The 16,990-nt window shown below is 40.1% G+C and overlaps 1 protein-coding gene across 1 annotated transcript in view; it reads left to right on the forward strand.

The window, feature by feature from the left end:
* The window catches only part of LOC133265827 (protein FAM169B-like), a 38,623-nt gene extending 22,185 nt beyond the window's left edge, over positions 1–16,438 (forward strand). The window contains exons 5-8 of the mRNA XM_061446698.1: positions 1,208–1,382; positions 9,131–9,313; positions 11,718–11,846; positions 16,042–16,438. Coding sequence (XP_061302682.1) covers positions 1,208–1,382; positions 9,131–9,313; positions 11,718–11,846; positions 16,042–16,049 — 495 coding nt within the window. The 3' untranslated portion in view covers positions 16,050–16,438. The remainder of the gene's footprint in view (positions 1–1,207; positions 1,383–9,130; positions 9,314–11,717; positions 11,847–16,041) is intronic.
* The last annotated feature ends 552 nt before the right edge of the window (positions 16,439–16,990 follow it).

Raw genomic sequence — 16,990 nt, forward strand, 5'->3', positions numbered from 1 at the left:
CTGCCCTTTGGAACAATGTCTTATTTAGCTAGTTATAAACATTTTTAGCTTGGATAATGCTTATACTGTGTTCATTTAATGAAATGGTTGTTATTTAATAGTTTCTGTCTTTAATTCTTTTTCTAAATAAATTATTTTTGTAAGGATCTACTACTTTTTCATAATTTGGGAGACTTGGGTGGCCTGTACTCTGCTTTCTATGAATAAGATGTGTGTTGCCATGAGGCTACTAAGTCAGTTCTGTTTCATATCCAACCCTCTCTGTCCAACTTTGGTCCTTAATGATTCTCTTCCTTTATCATTCCCTGATATCTGCCATGCATAGAGTTGAATTATTCACTGAATTAAGTAGGCTTTTTGTGGGTAACTGAACCGGAGGGATTTTGAGATACCAATCCTTGCAAGATAGAACTTGGAACAGAAACACAGGCCTTCAGGCTTTTGAGCATCTGCTGTATCAACAGAGAATAGAAAAATATCTGAAAATAGAAAACTTGCCCCTTGTAGGTCATTGCCAAGGGGTAAATTGTCAATACTTCTGGAAATTCACATTTTCTTTGTCAGCATTCATATAAGCTTGTTGGCACCACTCTTCACCATGATGAATTCCTTTATATTCTTCCACCTCCCTGTCCTGTTGGTGGTCTATTAAGAAGCATGGCATGAAAACTAATTGTTCATGTTACACCTGGATTATAATCTGTTTGGGACAGATTATATGTATTCTCTGTTTTGTAGAGTGTCCATCTCTGTAAAGTCCTGGGCCACTGAAGTTCTTTGATACTGTGACAGGATAGCTAATAGGGTAAGGTAACCAGGGTAGCACAGTGACTCTTGTCTTTATTTCTCTTTTGGGTAGATGAGATTGCCTTGATCCTGTTTCCAAATCTGTGATGGGTTTGCTGTGACTATAGTCAAGATACATCTTGCTGCTTTAGAATTCCTCTCTGTGACAACAGGAGATATGCCAAGCTTTATAAATCATTATGAGATTCTTCTACATCCTCTACATAGAGGGTGGACACTGGGGAAAACCTTTTTTATCATTCTGTTTGAAGCAATTCATGAGGTATTTTCCCCAAATTAAGTGTTCATGTTTCCTGACCTCCTTCTTCCCAGTCCCTTTCAATCTTGAAGCCTTTTCTGAAACACAAAATACTGTGCTCTGCTTCATTTTCCTTTGGTCTGCTTTTGTTTGTTCTCAAAGGTCCAGACATTTGGAGAAAGGATTGTCCTCTTTGTTCTGAACTACATTATCTTTGGAATGCTGGAAGGGAGTTCAGCTAATGATGCATTCTTTCTACCTCACTCTGCCACTGAGTGTGCCAAGATACTCTGGAGAAATGGCGAGGCTGTTGCCTTCTACTCGGTCAAGATGAAAGGTAAGGTCATTTTAGAGATGCATTTCCATTGGTTCCTAATAGATAGAAATGTCATGCTTTTGTTTATCTTTCAGTATAAGTAAGCCTGGCTCTTCTACATATTTTTATATCAAATCTCTCTCAGAATGAATCTGGGGAACAAACCTTCCCAGAATTTGGAAGTCATCCATACTACTTTCATTTAAACATGAGAGTTCCAAACTATATTCTCAGTTACACCGAGTGATCTGAGGTACTGGCTTATTCCAATAAAATACGCTTTAATGCAGCCAAGTAGAAGGTCATACATCTAGGAATGAAGAATGCAGGACCTACCCACAGAGTGAAGGACTGCATCCTGGAAAGAATGATATCTGAAAAAAGAAGTACAGTTCACACTGGAAAACCAGTGTATTGGGAGTGGCTGGTGGTGGGGAGTGGCAGTATCCTTGGATGCATAAGAAGCAGTGTCTGGGTTGTGTAGAGGAAGGTGTATGCACTACATCATTCCTGGAATGCTTTGTCCATTTGTGGTACTCCCATAACCTTTAAACTCCCAGTTTAAAGGATGATGAGAAATTGATTTAATCATTAATTGATTAATTGGCATAGAAAAGAAACAAAATGTATTTCATTCTTTAGGGATGCTTGCACCAGTATAAGCTTTAGTGAAGGTCTTTTATTAAATAGAGAGTTTGTATCAATGTCTAGAATTGTAAAGGCTTCATTAGAATAATTCTAATTATGGTATGCAGTTGAGTACGTGCCCCTGTGTAGGAGCTGGTTACCAGTTGGTGTTTAAGATGCATGGGTGTCATCTTCATACCAGCAGTTTAAGCGCAGAGAAGTTTCTATCTTTGGAGGTAAATGTATTGTTCAGGTCAGCATCAGTAGCCACCTACCCGAAAAGGGAGAATAAGAAATATCTTGAGAGCTGTGCAGGTATGGATTGCTTTGGATTGCACAGGACAGGGCGAAGGTGCCTTCCCTGAGAGTCTGAAAGGCCAGCAACAATAAGAGATATTCTGCTTTTCTGCTGCCTTGGGAGCAGCAGAATCCTTATTTGCACTGAGGTATAGTTTGTACACCCCTGCGCTTGTGCAGTGCTACTCTACTATCAATGGTGCATCAAGTCTCAGCCTATAATAAAGTAATCTTCTCTATGTGTGTGAATATGCTGATGAACTGGTTTGTAATTGGCAAACACTTCAATCGCCATAGTACATTTTCCTTTAAGCCCATAAATATTTCTGAGCAAAGCTTTTGGAAAGAAGCACTTGTATGGGCTGTAATGATTCATGCTTCAGTAAAATAAATTTGCACAGTAGTCTGTTATGGGTGGAGTATTAGCCAAGTTGAAACTGTTTCTGAGTAAGTTGAGAGTCACAGTTTGGTTTTAAACCAGGTCCACATAAAACACAAATTCTTCAGGTCCAGCTTTGTCAGCATCTGTCTTTTGTTGCCAGTGTTTTTTTTCTTCTGGGCAGCTGTATTTGTTAGTTTTTGGCCTGTGTCACAAATTACTGCAGTCTCTTGCCAAAGCCTTTTCGGGAAGCTTGAAACTGATTGGTTTTGCCCCTTTTTGCTATTTGCTGTATGCATTTAGAAAGTAATTCCTCTTTCTGAAGTTCTGTGATTTCAGTTTCATACCAGCCATGCTCTGGCTGATCCTATTCTTTCTACTTTCTAGAAGAGCCATGGATTTATTAGAAACAAACAAACAAAACTAAACAACACAACAGGCTAAGATGATAAATATCTCCTTTTAGAAGCTGTGTTTCACATGGTTGTTTCAGATACTGTTTTTTTTTTCCTTAATTTTCTTTTTTCTTAATCATAATTTAAGTTCTTTTGCCTTTTACTGTCCTGGTCAGAATGTTTAGTACGGGCAGCTTTAAGTACAGAACTTTATATGTTCCTTGACCTCTGTTACAGCTCCTGGTCCTAGGAAGAAATCATTTTGCCTTGTGCCCACCATGTGATTCTGATTCCCTTTAGTCCCATGCTCTGCAATTACCTGGCTATTCTTTATAGTTTTTTTTTTTTCACTATGTAATTTAGACTCTCATGCTGATGCTGTACTCAACTGTATTTCTCATCTGTGAATTTTCCATTATCTACAGTATGACAAAACCCATGCTTCAGTGGAGCCAAATAAGCCAGAACAGATCTGTGGAGCATGGCTGTTTCAAACATCAGTCATCTGGGTGAATCACAGAAACGGTGACCAAAGAGGAGAGAGTCTGTTCTATCTTTGCTATGGATTTAGTGTGCTGTTATGCAAACTACATTTTCCATGGACTTCAGTGATTCCAATTAACTATCTTGGCAATATTGTAAAGCCATTTCCATTTGCCAGTTCCTAGGGGGCCTGTACAAAGTGAACTTGGTAATTTTGGTCCAGTTCCACACATCCATCCGTCTTATGAAAATCCTTCACTGGGTCTCTTTTGATAGTCTGGCTAAAGAGGGACAGATGGTCTCAAGCACCCTCCTTGCTCCAAGTCGGAGTAAGTGCAAGTCGAGGTTTTGAGACAATTTGGCACCTACTGACACTGGCCATCCTGCACCTGTTGGGTAGATAAACAGAAGTCTCATTCTTCAAGGCTATCACTTGCTGTGAGCATTAGACACCTTTATTAAAACAAAATTTATTCATGACTACACAGATCATCAACCTGGCCTCTCTGCTATGTGCCTATTCCTCTCCAATGTCAGGCATGCAGCATTTACCACTGGGTATACTAAAGATTGATGAGACGTACTAAGCCACTAATGAGGCTGATAAGACACTTTGTCACGTGCCAAGATAAATGCCTCCAATTTTATCTATGTCAGCGGCTTCCACATTAGACAGCTGAGGAGTGAGACCTCACTGAATGCAGCTAAAGGTACAACAGGAAATGACAGTTCCCTGTCCCTTTCTTTGCAGAGTGCAACCTGAAAATGAAATATTTTTTCAGAAAGCCTTCATATAGACACTTTGGGCTTGAGATCTGGTTCATATTCTTTTAAGTGTTTCTTTCAGATTCTTCTCTTGATATGCTCCAAACCTGTGTGAGAACCTGAAAGAGAATGTGTTTTGTGTGGTGCTGTAGGGTTAATGACCATGGTTACTGACACTATTTTTTGTGCAATGAGACAATGTATTTCCCTGAAAGTTTGTCTTTTTTATTTACTGAGGACTAGTAATTACTCGAAATGGACTTTTGCTACCTTCAGATAAATGTCAGGAGAATGTGTAAGATTCATATGCCAAATAAATCACTAAGGAAGTTAGAGGATGCTGTGAGCCAGGAGTGGTTTAGTCCTGTTAAGAATAAACCAGAACTCCCCTCCCCCCCTTTTTTATATACAGCCTTTTTTTCCCTACTGTTATCTATTACTGTTTCTGTAACACTTAGGAGCTGCCCAGTTGCAGACCAAGCTGTCAGTGGAACAAAGAGGAGTCAGACTGTCAAAGCTTGTCCCTTCCCAGTCTCACTGTGTCTCTTTTGTCAAACCTTAGTAGTAAAAGTATAGAGAAAGATGTTCTCTGTTACGTGAGTCAAACCAGCTTTAACAAAACTAGGTCTGCTGAGAAGGCTGTAAAACATGCACTTGAATCTGGACTAAATGTGCTGTTGGCTTCTCATTCATTCTTTAGGGATGCTTCACAAATCACAGTTTGGGAACACTTGACTGCAAAACTCTAAGCTGATACCAAGTAAGTAGCAAAGCCGCCCTGGCCCAGGCTCTGTTTTTACTTATCCCAGAGCCTTAGAGATGGTCTTTGGAAGTGGCTACCCAAGCTAAAATCCATTTCACACTTTTCTTCGTGCAAGCCTTCACAAATATCCTTTAATACTTTGGTGGCCCAGGTTGTATTCTCTAGAAATAGAGCCCCCAAAAGATAATGGGATTTTATTTTTCACTGGTTACATATGTTTCTTTTAGAATTAAAAAATAACTCAGAGTTGAAGTTAACCTGACAGACAATTAGCTGAAATCTTGTTGCATAATTGCTTTTGTCTCCCTCTGTTTTCTAGCAATAATATTTTTAATGTGCATTTCTGAAGCAGACTGAAGGTTCTGGCTGTAATAAAAATTAAATGACTACATACCAGTCAAGACATGAATTAATTTAATTTTATTGAAGCCAGAACCTTTGTTCCCCTTCTCACATACAAACTCACACAATGGGTTGACCTTGGGTTCTATTCAGCAGAAATATTCCCCACCCTTTACACAAGCATTAAGCCTGCTTTAGGCCTGTCCAAACATGTGTGTGCCAAGCCAGCTTGTTCAGCAGGGAAATAGTCAGTATGCACAACCTTGTTTTGTTTGGTTTCTGTTGGATGTGGGGACTGGATTGTTGTTTTTTTTTCTGGTTTGTGGCTTTTTGGGAATGCTAATGGCTGTCTGCTTTCCTGCCCTTGTAATATCTGTTTACCATTTTGCTGGCTCATAAGTTGGTCATTTGGCACTCGTGACCTAACCAAACAGATCAAAGGCTTTCAAAGGGCAGACTCTATGAATACTTCCATCTCCATCCCAATGCCCTTATTTTCCCTGCCTCCTCCCTTTTACCTCAAATCTTAGTCTGTTGGAGTGTTTCAACAGTGAAACAAACATCTGAACCAAATGGGTGAGATGCTGGTGGTCACCTCTGGGCAACCATTAGCTTACGGTAACCCCTGTGCAGTTGGATGGGAACTGGAGACAAAGTGGTCTTTGTTGCAGAGGTTGGTTTGTTTGTTTATTTTATTTCAACTGGCTGTGGGCTATGACTCTTACAATGTGCTTCCCAAGGACAAGGTGAAGAATGGCTTCATGGTTTCTTTATTCACAGCCCTTTCAGACATTACAAGTTTTTGTTGTCTTCTCAACACAGATTTAGGAGCGGGGACATAAATCACTCAGCTCCTGGGACTGGTGCACAGCAGTCTCACCACGATTTATAGGAGAGGGACTGTATGAGATAATAAGAAACCTATAAGGACACTTGGCAACATGCAGAAATTCTTAAAGCTCTTGATTTCATGAGGAAAAGTTTGTCCCTTTCTTAGAATGTATGGTGCAACACGGCTGAAATCCAGCATCTCTGTTGGGCTGGCAGCTAACAATAGGACTGGGGATATACTCAATTTTTTGGCTGATGAAAAGAGGGTAACTACCCATCATGTGTTACAAGTATTGAAAAGTTATAAACACCACCACCATAAACCCCATCCTTTTTCAACAATGTGCTTGAACATGTGTTTGAAGTTAAGCACGCACTTTGATTAAGCAGGGGTGGACCAAGCTTGGATGTGAATGGATTGGTTATAGGGAGACATGCTCTTGTGTGGCTGAGTATGCGTGGTGTGGATTCTTCACAGCCTTGAGAAATCAGTGTCTAGAGTTAAATATAGTCATGTATTGCTTTGCTTAATTAGCATCCTAGAAAAGAGTAAATCAAAGTCAGGCCTGGTGACTGTCAGAAAAAATTACCAAACACCAGCTCAAGGAACGGAAGTGGACCTCAGTTTAAGATAGCTAAGGCGATACAATAAAGAAATAAGGAATCTATTAAAAGTCTTATACTGGAATTTAGGAACAGGCATTCAGTAGGGTATCTGTAAAACTGTGAAACAGGTCTTAGTGAAGTGATGAAAGTTTCGTGTCTCATGAGACTGAAAACTAGACTGAGTAGTGTGCTAGTAGGTGGTAAGAAAGAAAACAGAGAAAGTCTTGATGAGATTTAAGCAACAAAGTAAGAAAATGTTATCTTTTTCTGTTATAAAGGTAGGGTTATCCATTTCCATTTCAACTGCCATGTACCCAGATACAAGCAGCATAAAGGTCTTATAAATATTTTCTGAAAATGAAATCACTGAGACATTTCAATGGTGACCTTATCCTATGTGTAGGTAGTTGGTGAACTAATGCTGGTTATTGATTTCAGGGTTGAATGCTTATGCTGTCAAGTAGTTTGAGGTTGTGTTTTTATGGTATTCTGCACTGTGGATTGCTAATGTACCTCCTGCAATAGGACCCAAAGTTGTTTAGCATGAACATTAAAAGTTTGGACTCTGGATGTCTGTTCTTAATCAACTTTCACTTGACTCCAGTTTGAGTTTACCATAAGTGATTGCAAAATAAATCCCTTGGCTCTCATTCTTTATTTTTTTTTGACAGTTTTCACTGAGAACTGAATTTTTAATAGCTTGGAGGCTTATACTTGAGTCTGTATTTTGTCCACAAGTAGAGCATTATGTCGTGTCCCTGTGATTTCAAGTGACTGACTTGATGTGTTTATTAGCAAGAACCATCCTGGAGTGAAAACCCTGGTTTAACACTGATAGCAGAAATTCAAGCGATGGACTAGAAGCACGTATATGTGTGATAAATTACCATTCAGTAGAAATCGAGTGGCTTACAAAAGAGCACTTGCAGCAATTCCTAAAAATGCATCACTCGGTTGTCTATGGCTTTATACCCAAATGCCTTAATTAATGTCTATACTCACCTACCTACAGAGGTGTGATTTTTGTGTGCTGCAGTGGAAGGTTGAACCTATGAGGGTGCTGAGGCACTGGCACAGGGTGCCCAGAGAAGCTGTGGCTGCCCCATCCCTGGCAGTGTTCAAGGCCAGGTTGGAGGGGACTTGGAGCAACCTGGTTGAGTGGAAGGTGTCCCTACCTGTGGCAGGGGGTTAGAACTGGAGGAGCTTTAAGGTCTCTTCCAACCCAAACCAGCATGGGATTCTGAGGTGCTGCTGTGAGTTCAGCCATCACTTGAATTCTACATGTTGTTTTCTCAGTCATGGTTCTTCCTTTTTGGGAAGTCATTTGTCTCCCTGTTACATGCTGGGTTGTTGGGGCTGCCTGGCTTCTGAAGGAGGCATGCAATGGACTTCCCTTCCTGTGGCCTGGAGTCACTGTGAGCAGTTAGGGATCTGTTTCAGGTGGAGCAATCCCAACGCTTTTTGTGCAGTTCTTTTACCAACAAAGGTTTGAAGGTGATTGCTGGGTATATGTTGACCCATAACTAAAAGAGAGAAATTCTTTTGTACAGTTGCCTACAGAATTCAGTGAACTAGGAGATTAAAGACTGAATATGCAGTAAAGAGGTTGTATAACTTTCTGACCAGTAAAAGTCAGAAAGGAGGTGTAAATGATGGGGCCAGTCAAGTTTCATACTTAAGAGTGTTACCATACCATTTGGGAAGGCACAACAGCAGTGTATGCAGAGGCCAGCAGCGCCTCTCTTCTCTCCCTGCAGTCATTATGAAATTGGTAACTTAAACAGTATTGGGAGTTTTCTCTGGAAGCCTGTTCCACTGCCCAGCTGCATCAAGCAGTGTGGACCTTCTGAGCATCCAAGTCATACTGCATTGTGTGGTTCAGTGTATCTCATAAAAGAGTTTGTGGGGTGATTTACTGGAATCGCCAAAAGCTAGAGGAAGATACTGAGATTACATTCAGAATGTTTAAGCCTCTCTGGCTGTAGCCCAGTTCTTTTCAGCGAACTTTCCCATGTATGTTGCTTGTGTACCTAGGTGGCCTGATTATGAAGAGTTGGAGTCTGGAAAATACTGTCGTAAGACCTGTCAACTGCATGTTAAGCAGCTTGATGGCACAGACCTTCCTCCTGGAAAGTGTTCTACTGTCTATGCAAGTGCACTTTAGTTGGGGGTCACTCTCATAGCCTGTGGAAAGGTATCAGGGCAGCATTTGTGGATAGAATCACACAGCAGTTACTGCAGAAATAACAATTCTGTTTTCAAATTCATTCTCTGCTTTCAGGGAGCCTGTGTGATGGTGCAACCAGTCAGTGTTACTTGCTGCCGGTTTTGGATACTATATTTGTCCGTAGGAAGTACAGAAGAAGTGGCCTAGGGATGAAAATGCTGGATGATTTCTGTCAGTCTTTCATGGCTGAGGATGCCTTGGGGATCAGCTGCCCTATTTCTGCTGCCATGTATCAAGGTAAATCATTTGATGTGGAAACGTTAGGTAAGGGTCATGTATAATGTATACATTTCAATATGGTCTCGGTAGGATGTTCTGAACTGTGTAAGAGTTCAGTGGGCTTGTCTGAACTGCACTGTTGTTAGCATGCAACTGGTCACTTTTCTTGAGGCACCTGGAATTTCCTGCAGAAAGGTAGGCAAAAACTTATGTAAGATAATGAGGAGCATAAAGCTCATTCTACCTTTTTCACGTTGTGCGTTCTTATCTCACTCTTAGAAAGGGAAAGACGTCATTGCCCTGGACAGTGACTTACCCATTTTATTTTACACCAGAGGGAAAAAAAATCCTAAGATGTTGCCAACTCTGCATTACACCCATAATGCTCTTGTAGATACTGCATTTGTAAGAAATCAGATTTAATAAGACATATATCTAGGCTCTGCTCATTCATCCAGTCGCTTCAGTGCTTGTTTCTTATCGACTGCCTTTGAACGTCTGGCACTTCTATAAGATCACTAAGTAGTTATATATGTTCTCTGTGGTCAGGTTGAAGTTCTGGTTTTGCTAGTAAAATGTACAGAAAATACCTGTGCTCACATTATTTATAAATCTGTTTTCTTTAGGAAAGCATTTCTCCCTGAAGTTGCTCTTTGTATGGTATACAGCCTTTACAGTCATTCTGGGGGAGATATTTCTGTTGGCTTAGCAATTTATTGCCATTTTCTAAGAAGTGTCAACACAATTTTGACTGTATTGATTCTTTTTCTTGGTCAGTATGTTCCATTAAATATATACAAATATACCCCAATATATGCAGATGTACCCCAAGAGCTCCTAAGGTACTGCTATAAAATTCAGAAAGAAATAGTGTTTACAACATGGTTTCTCTTCTCCCAACAATATCTATGCTATTGGTGCTATGTCAAGCACCAATGGTTGACGCTATGGATGTGAAAGCTGTGTTGTTTATGTGTTAACACTAGCGATATATATTGCAAGACTCTGCTTTCATCTCCAGTTTAGAGCTAACAGTGAATAAATTTGACTTGCATCATGTTCTAATTAGGTTTTCTGGGTCCTACTTTTATAAAAATACTAATACTGTAAGTTAAATTTTGAGTCTATTGAAGCCACCGCCTGTTTTTAATTTCATTGGAACCACAATCTCATACTTCTACAAAAGAATGCAATGTTTTACTCTAAATCTCTGTACAAAATGTGCACTGTTTTCACAAGCATGTTATTTAATGTGCTGTAGAGGCCTAAAAGGAAGTGAAAAGCCACTTAGCAGATATCTCTATTTTGGCATATATGTTACTTTCAGTAGCTTTTATTGAAATGATTTCGTTTGGATATCCTGGGATACAATTAATGCCAGGGATCTCCTCATTACTGTAAGGCAAATGTTTACATACCAGAATTAGCCTTTTTGTTTTGACATCCCATTGTTAAACTCAAGTGAATGTTGAAGATGAATTACTGATCTGTAGGATGATGAACTACAATGGACAGAGGAGAGCATGAAAATACTTTAGTTGTTTACAGACTGCTGGCTTAGTGCTGTTGATGGAACTCATAGAATGGTGGTTAAAGAAAGTTAAAAAATACCCTTTAAATTCTTTGAACTCTGTGCCCTATGACATAAGCTTCCTCTTGGCTCTGCAGGCATCCTAAGGAAACCTCTAAATAAGACAGATTTCAGTTGGATAACATGAGCAAACCAAAATTTGATTGTTTATCCAAATTACGCTGATGTTCAGTGTGTACTGTCAGTGATGGGGATCTGTGGGAATATGGTTTCTAAGGGCAATTGTGCATCTGACACAGGTATCACCATTATTCTTCTGTTAGTTCTTATTTCCTGTTTTCCGCAACCAAAGAAGTAAGTGAACCCCAGCAACAGAGTGTAAGGTAGCAGTAGTAAAATGGAGGGTAGTATTGGCCCAAGAACAAACTGCTACAAAGTTGTGTTTATAAATAGAAATTAGAGTAGCATTCTTAATGGTTAGAGCTGGAAGATACTGAAACACCTTTCACTTCAGAGTAGTGAGGGTGAAAAAACCCACACTGCTGTTAGTCTCAAACCTGCCAAGTGTCTGGAGATAGTTCTGTGATACAGTGCCAGAAGAAGGTGGATCAGTAAGTCATTTCAAGTCCTGTATTCCTGTGCTCACAAGGAGGTAATCTAGACAGAAGCAGATGGACAGGATTCACTCGTGCCTGTTTAGATGGTTCCACATAGACTCTGCCTAAAAGCCCCAGCTAAAAGAAAAGAAAGGAAGATGAGAAGAGAAGAAGAAAAGATTTCCAAAGGAGCTAATGAAAGTAGGTCTGAGAGGTTTCTGGGGTAGAACACACTCCTTTCTCCACTGTACTTTTCACTCATTCATGCTTTTACCCCTTGCTTTCTCCCGTTCAGTTTGCCAGAAATTCTTGCAGACTTATCCTGAGGAGCAGAAGCGACTGTGGGAGGTGGAAGCACCAGGAGACTGGAGCCAGCGAGTGAATATCTGGTTAAAAATTCAGATGGAGTCATCCTCCTCAGGAAGTGAGTTAAAATAAACAGTGTGAACTTGGCCATGTTAGTTATATAAAGATAAGAAATATATCAAGGGGTGGATAGTGATAATAAATAGGTGGTTTCTCTGTTGTTTGCACATGGAGAAACTAATGAGTGTGCAGTCCTGTTCACTGATCTTTTCCCAGTAAACAGGACAGTTCTTAGAACTTATGAGGTCATGAAATTGAACTACAGAACATCTGAGAGATACTGAACAAAGCACAGTCTTGGCATAAAGTGGCTGTAACTCCCATTTCAGTGCACTTACAGCAAGAGTAGAAGTTAGCCCAAAAAATTCCTGTTGCACAACACAATGTCTGGGTTATAGACAGGGGTTTGTTTCTCTGAAATTATTACAGAAAAGAAATTTGTATGGCCAATGGGCAGTGTGTTTAATTACCTTCAGTTTGCTGCCAGTGCCATTCTTGGATGGAAACACAAACATTTTCATTATGGCTTTTGGAAGACTCAAAGTGCTGTCCTACAGGCTAAATCCGTCTTGCTGGGAGCATTTTCTGTCTACTTCACAAAAGATAGTGATAGAGTAGGAGAACCTTCCGGCAGTTCATATGGGGATCCTATTGATGTAATCTGTTCAGCTGGCTTGGGGATCCAGACAGGCCCCTCTGCTGTATGCACATAAGCTGTGATAAGCATTAGGTTGCAAAAGAAGGGCACATATTGTCTCTTTCTGGAAGTGCAGTGAGGAGTGCTACAGAGCAAATTGCTCCCATGCCTTCCCACATCTATCCTGCTTTGTGTTGGCTTGGGGACCTTCAGTTGAGACATTGCTTTTCATCTTGTCTGCAGCATCCCACAGGAGAGTTAAGTCAGAATTTAGCCCTAGGCTGGGTTCCTCTGAAGCCATTATATTTATGTTCCTCATGCTTTAAACCAACAAAAACTGGTGCCGCTTTTTCCTTTAATTCATCTTGCTAAGTTCAGTTTATTGATGGCAGTTGAAGAGAACTGTGATCAGATCAGCAAACAAAGTGGATGGTGGAGGAGGCTGTGCTTCTTTTTCCTTTTTTTTTTTGCCATCTCCTACAAAAAGAAACAAAGAGAAATGACCCAAAACATGGGGAAATATAATTGCACCAGAGTGGCTGTCAGTAAAAAATACACAAGAGGCCTGGGAACTGCCTGGGACAGTTCTGCACGTAAATGAGATGCCTCTTATCTCATGTATCCGCAGAAGAAGGAAGGAAAGTATAAGCTAGAAATGAGGGGTGTTGTATGTGTATTTATATGGGTTATGAATCACAATGTGGCCTTTATAGTGAAAGGGAGTCAAAACAAGTGAATTTGGCACTAAAATATATAATAAAAATCTGTTATTTAAATGATATTCTCCACTCTGGTGCACAGCTGACTAGGCAGCACTCTCCTTTACACTAAGTGTGCTGAACAATCTTTATTTCATCCATCTTCAGTGGAAAATCAACCCGCTAGACAAAAAATACTTAAAACAGTGCTTAATATATATTATATCTGTTTCACATATGAAATTTACTGTTGTGCTTCTTGTGCTTGTGTTTTCCCAGTACTGTGCATATTGTACCCCCAGGGAAGTACCGAGGGAGGGTACAGGACAGATAAAGCCTCCTAAAAGTAAGGGAGGTTTTCCCTGGTTTTGCTTTGTCCTGAAAGCAGCATTACTCCTGCATAGCTCTGTCTGATAGCTGGTGAGGAAATTACAAGAGAATTTTCCACAGCTTCATTCTATCTGTTAATAGTAGATAAAGCAGAAGCATTTTCTGGGTGTAGGAATCCTTTATTATCTGACTTAGTGTGCTGCTTACCATACACATAAAGAGAAGCTTGTGGAGTCAGGTTGGATGGGGCTCTGAGCAAGTTGATCTAGCTGAAGACGTCCCTGCTCATTGCAGGGGGGTTGGACGAGATGACTTTAAAAGGCCTTTTCAACCTAAACTATTCAGTGATTCTATGATTCTATCTTTAGGGGGTCACTTGGGAATAGAGTGCTTCACAGTGACTTGCTCTGTTATGTAGAAAACAAAACACAGTGTAATTCAATATTGTCAACTCCAGTCTGGATCTATGGCAACAACCATGAAAATAGACAAGTCTTGTTCTGCTCTGATTTCTTACATCCCCTTTGCCATGTGCCATGCTATGGTTTGAAACAAAATTATTAGAAGAAAAACTGGAAATTCTCATTTCCCCCTCTCCTCAGTGCTCAGGATTGAACACCATGAATGTTGTTGTGAGAATTCTGCAATCCGAGAGATTCCAAAACAGGTTTCTATAACCCTGAGGTTAGGGTGTTAAATTTTGCAAGGTTATGTGGCTTCATCTAGCGGCAATACAGCTGAACTGCAGCACGCTGCTTGCGTGCAGCTGATACCTCAGTTTGGATGTGCAGAGATACGCAGACAGATAAATAAACACATATTTCTGTCTGCATGCATACATATACCTATAAAAATAAAGCTGTTTAGTATGTTGTCACACACAGCTGCAATTGTTCCTTCTGAATTAATTCTTATTGTTCAAAAAATGGGGAGATTTATTTACAGCAAATAGTAACAGGCACACAGTGACAGTTGTCTCCTGGGGCTGATTGGAGGAACAGAAAACATTTAACATGATTTGATTCTAGCTGCTAAATCTAACAGGCAGTGAAAAGTAGTTTAGTAATATACATAAAGCATATAAATGTGAAGTAATGCATAAAATGAGCAGACTGAGCAGGAATGAAAATCAATTTCAAATGATTGCTCATAATCCTGTGTCTGAATTGGTCAGACTGTCTGCACTTTCTGAAAGGGAGGAAGGGATATGGGGGATATGGGTTCTGGATGTAAGAGATGATTGGATTATCTGTTTCGCAGAACTTTCATGCTAAGAAAGACCGAAAGACATTTGCTTCTAGCACAGTTATTCCCCTTAGTCTTTTGTGGTAGTGTCACTGGGTACCCTGCTTTGGTTAATTAACCAAAGCAAGGCAAGAGGGATTGCAGGTAGCATTCAGGTGGCCTGTTCTGGTGTGTTCTTTTAAGTGAGAATTGGAAGGGAAGTCTGCGTTTTTTTTCCTTCTTAACCTCTTTGTGGGGCAAAACTGTTCACCTCATTTCTCCAGAGGCTGAAGTGGGCTCTTGTATGGAGAATGCTCAAACTAGTAAATCCAGACAAGCAGATGTGGACCAGATGAATAATATACAGTGATTAATTTGTTATTCTGTGATCTATTTTTTCATTGATGGCCTTTTAATTTTTAATGAAATAGTGCCATTTAAATATGAGAGACCATCACAGACAGCTATAGGTGTTTTTCCTACTGACTCATAGCTTTATGTAGGTAATTGTAGCTATATGAGACATGCATGTGTAATTGATTCATGTAACCAATTTAGATAACTATAGTAGTTTGAGAGGCTAAAGACTTACAGGGTAGTTTTCACTAAGTGTTTTAGTTTGATCCTTACTGAGATAAGGGAACTGTAACCAAGCTGGCACACAGCAAATTCCAAGGTTGGTGTGTGCAATGGCTTTTGGAATTGAATTGTGATTTTTCCTGTGCTTATACAGGGGCTTTAGTGTGCCACCTTTGGAATGAATAAGCCAAATTCTTTAAGGTCCTAATTATTTTATTCCACTACTGAACTGCAGATCTGACTCTGCTTAGCTTTATGCAGGGTGGAAGCCTAAAACAGGCTGAGAGGTTTGAATGGAGCCTTAAACCTAGGTAGGGGTACATGTACCTGAGAAAACAAATCACAGTAATGAAGCTTTTTCAAGTAATAAAGAAAAAGGAGAGATGAGTGGAAGCAAAACAAAGAGCTGTAGGGGTTGTTTCCCCAGCACATTTTGGTTGCCACACAATTAAATCAGTTTGTTTTCTTCAGACATGGGTTTCCTGAGGGAGCTATGACAGCACTGGCCCCTGTGGTGCACGCTCTTGGATTATGTGCTGTGGTCATGGCTTCAGAGCCCACCCAGCCAGATCAAGGCTTCTGTGTGCTCCCAGTTTTCTTTCTGCTGACACTTCTGGGAAGTCAGGCAGAGCTGCGGGAATGAAGCTGTTCTATACAAACAATGCAATTGCCTTGCATTTACATGTTGGTCTTGATTGACAGAAGCATTTCATATTAGGATTAAGTCACTGTTTATGTTTTTGGTGTATAACTTACTTTTCCCTGTGTCTTGGTTCTAATTTCAGGGCGTTGAATATATTCCTGGTGTTGGGAAAGTGGCAGGAGATGCCACAGAGAAAAAGATGATGTTGCAGCAGCAGCAGGGATTCTGAACTCACAGCATCCTGAACAAGAGGACTTAAAACAAGGTGCAGGCAATACCCAACAATGAAAAGGATTCTGAAAACAGAGCAGGCCTTGGGGGCTTAGTTGGAGATAAGGCCACCAAATAATTCACAGTTATACCGTAGTTACCCTTTTGAAAATCAGCCAAATCTCAGTATGGTCTTAAACATTGTGATTGACTGTTCACGATGTGTAACACTGGAGAGATTTCTTCAGGTAAGACATATTTTTTTTTTTGCAAGACACATGTTTTCCATCTTGTGTTTTGTTTTAAATAAAGCTTTTGTTTGCTAATTGTCCTTTTCTTTTTCTTCTCACCAAGTCATTAAGTAGTAGTTGAGCCTTGCTGTTTTCCTGCTCTGAAAAGATCCTATTGGATTGCACGAGATGTCGAAAAGGGAATAATTGGAGGGCTTGTAGATACTGATGTAAGAAGATATTTCTATGGAAACCACATCCTGCATTATGGAAGAGAGATACCACAACACTCATTGGTATCAGAATGACAGCTGTAACCTTCCTTTCAAAGCAAACAAGTGATCTTGAATTGCTTTCATTTGAGCTTTTCTAGCAGAAAAATCTGCCTCAAGCCCTGTGGTCACAGGGTAGTACAGGAGAAGTTTTGTACAGAGAAGAGTGAGCAAGCTACAGGCTTTAAACTGCCTTTAAATTCAGGCACTGTGATCATGTTATGTGTAAGTTCAGGGTGTAGAACTTCGTGTAGATTACATATTGCATGTTTTATTTCCTGTAGTCTCTGTCCTAATGTTTAGTTAATTTAATTAACTTGGAAGCATAACATTTTACTAGATCCTTCATGGGGAATCTCTAAAGCTTGACCATTGTATT

This window comes from Pezoporus flaviventris, unplaced genomic scaffold (genome assembly GCF_033815535.1).
Source record: "Pezoporus flaviventris isolate CSIRO_AGI_PZ_B2104156 unplaced genomic scaffold, CSIRO_AGI_Pfla_v1 ptg000006l, whole genome shotgun sequence".
Classification (NCBI taxonomy): domain Eukaryota; kingdom Metazoa; phylum Chordata; class Aves; order Psittaciformes; family Psittacidae; genus Pezoporus; species Pezoporus flaviventris.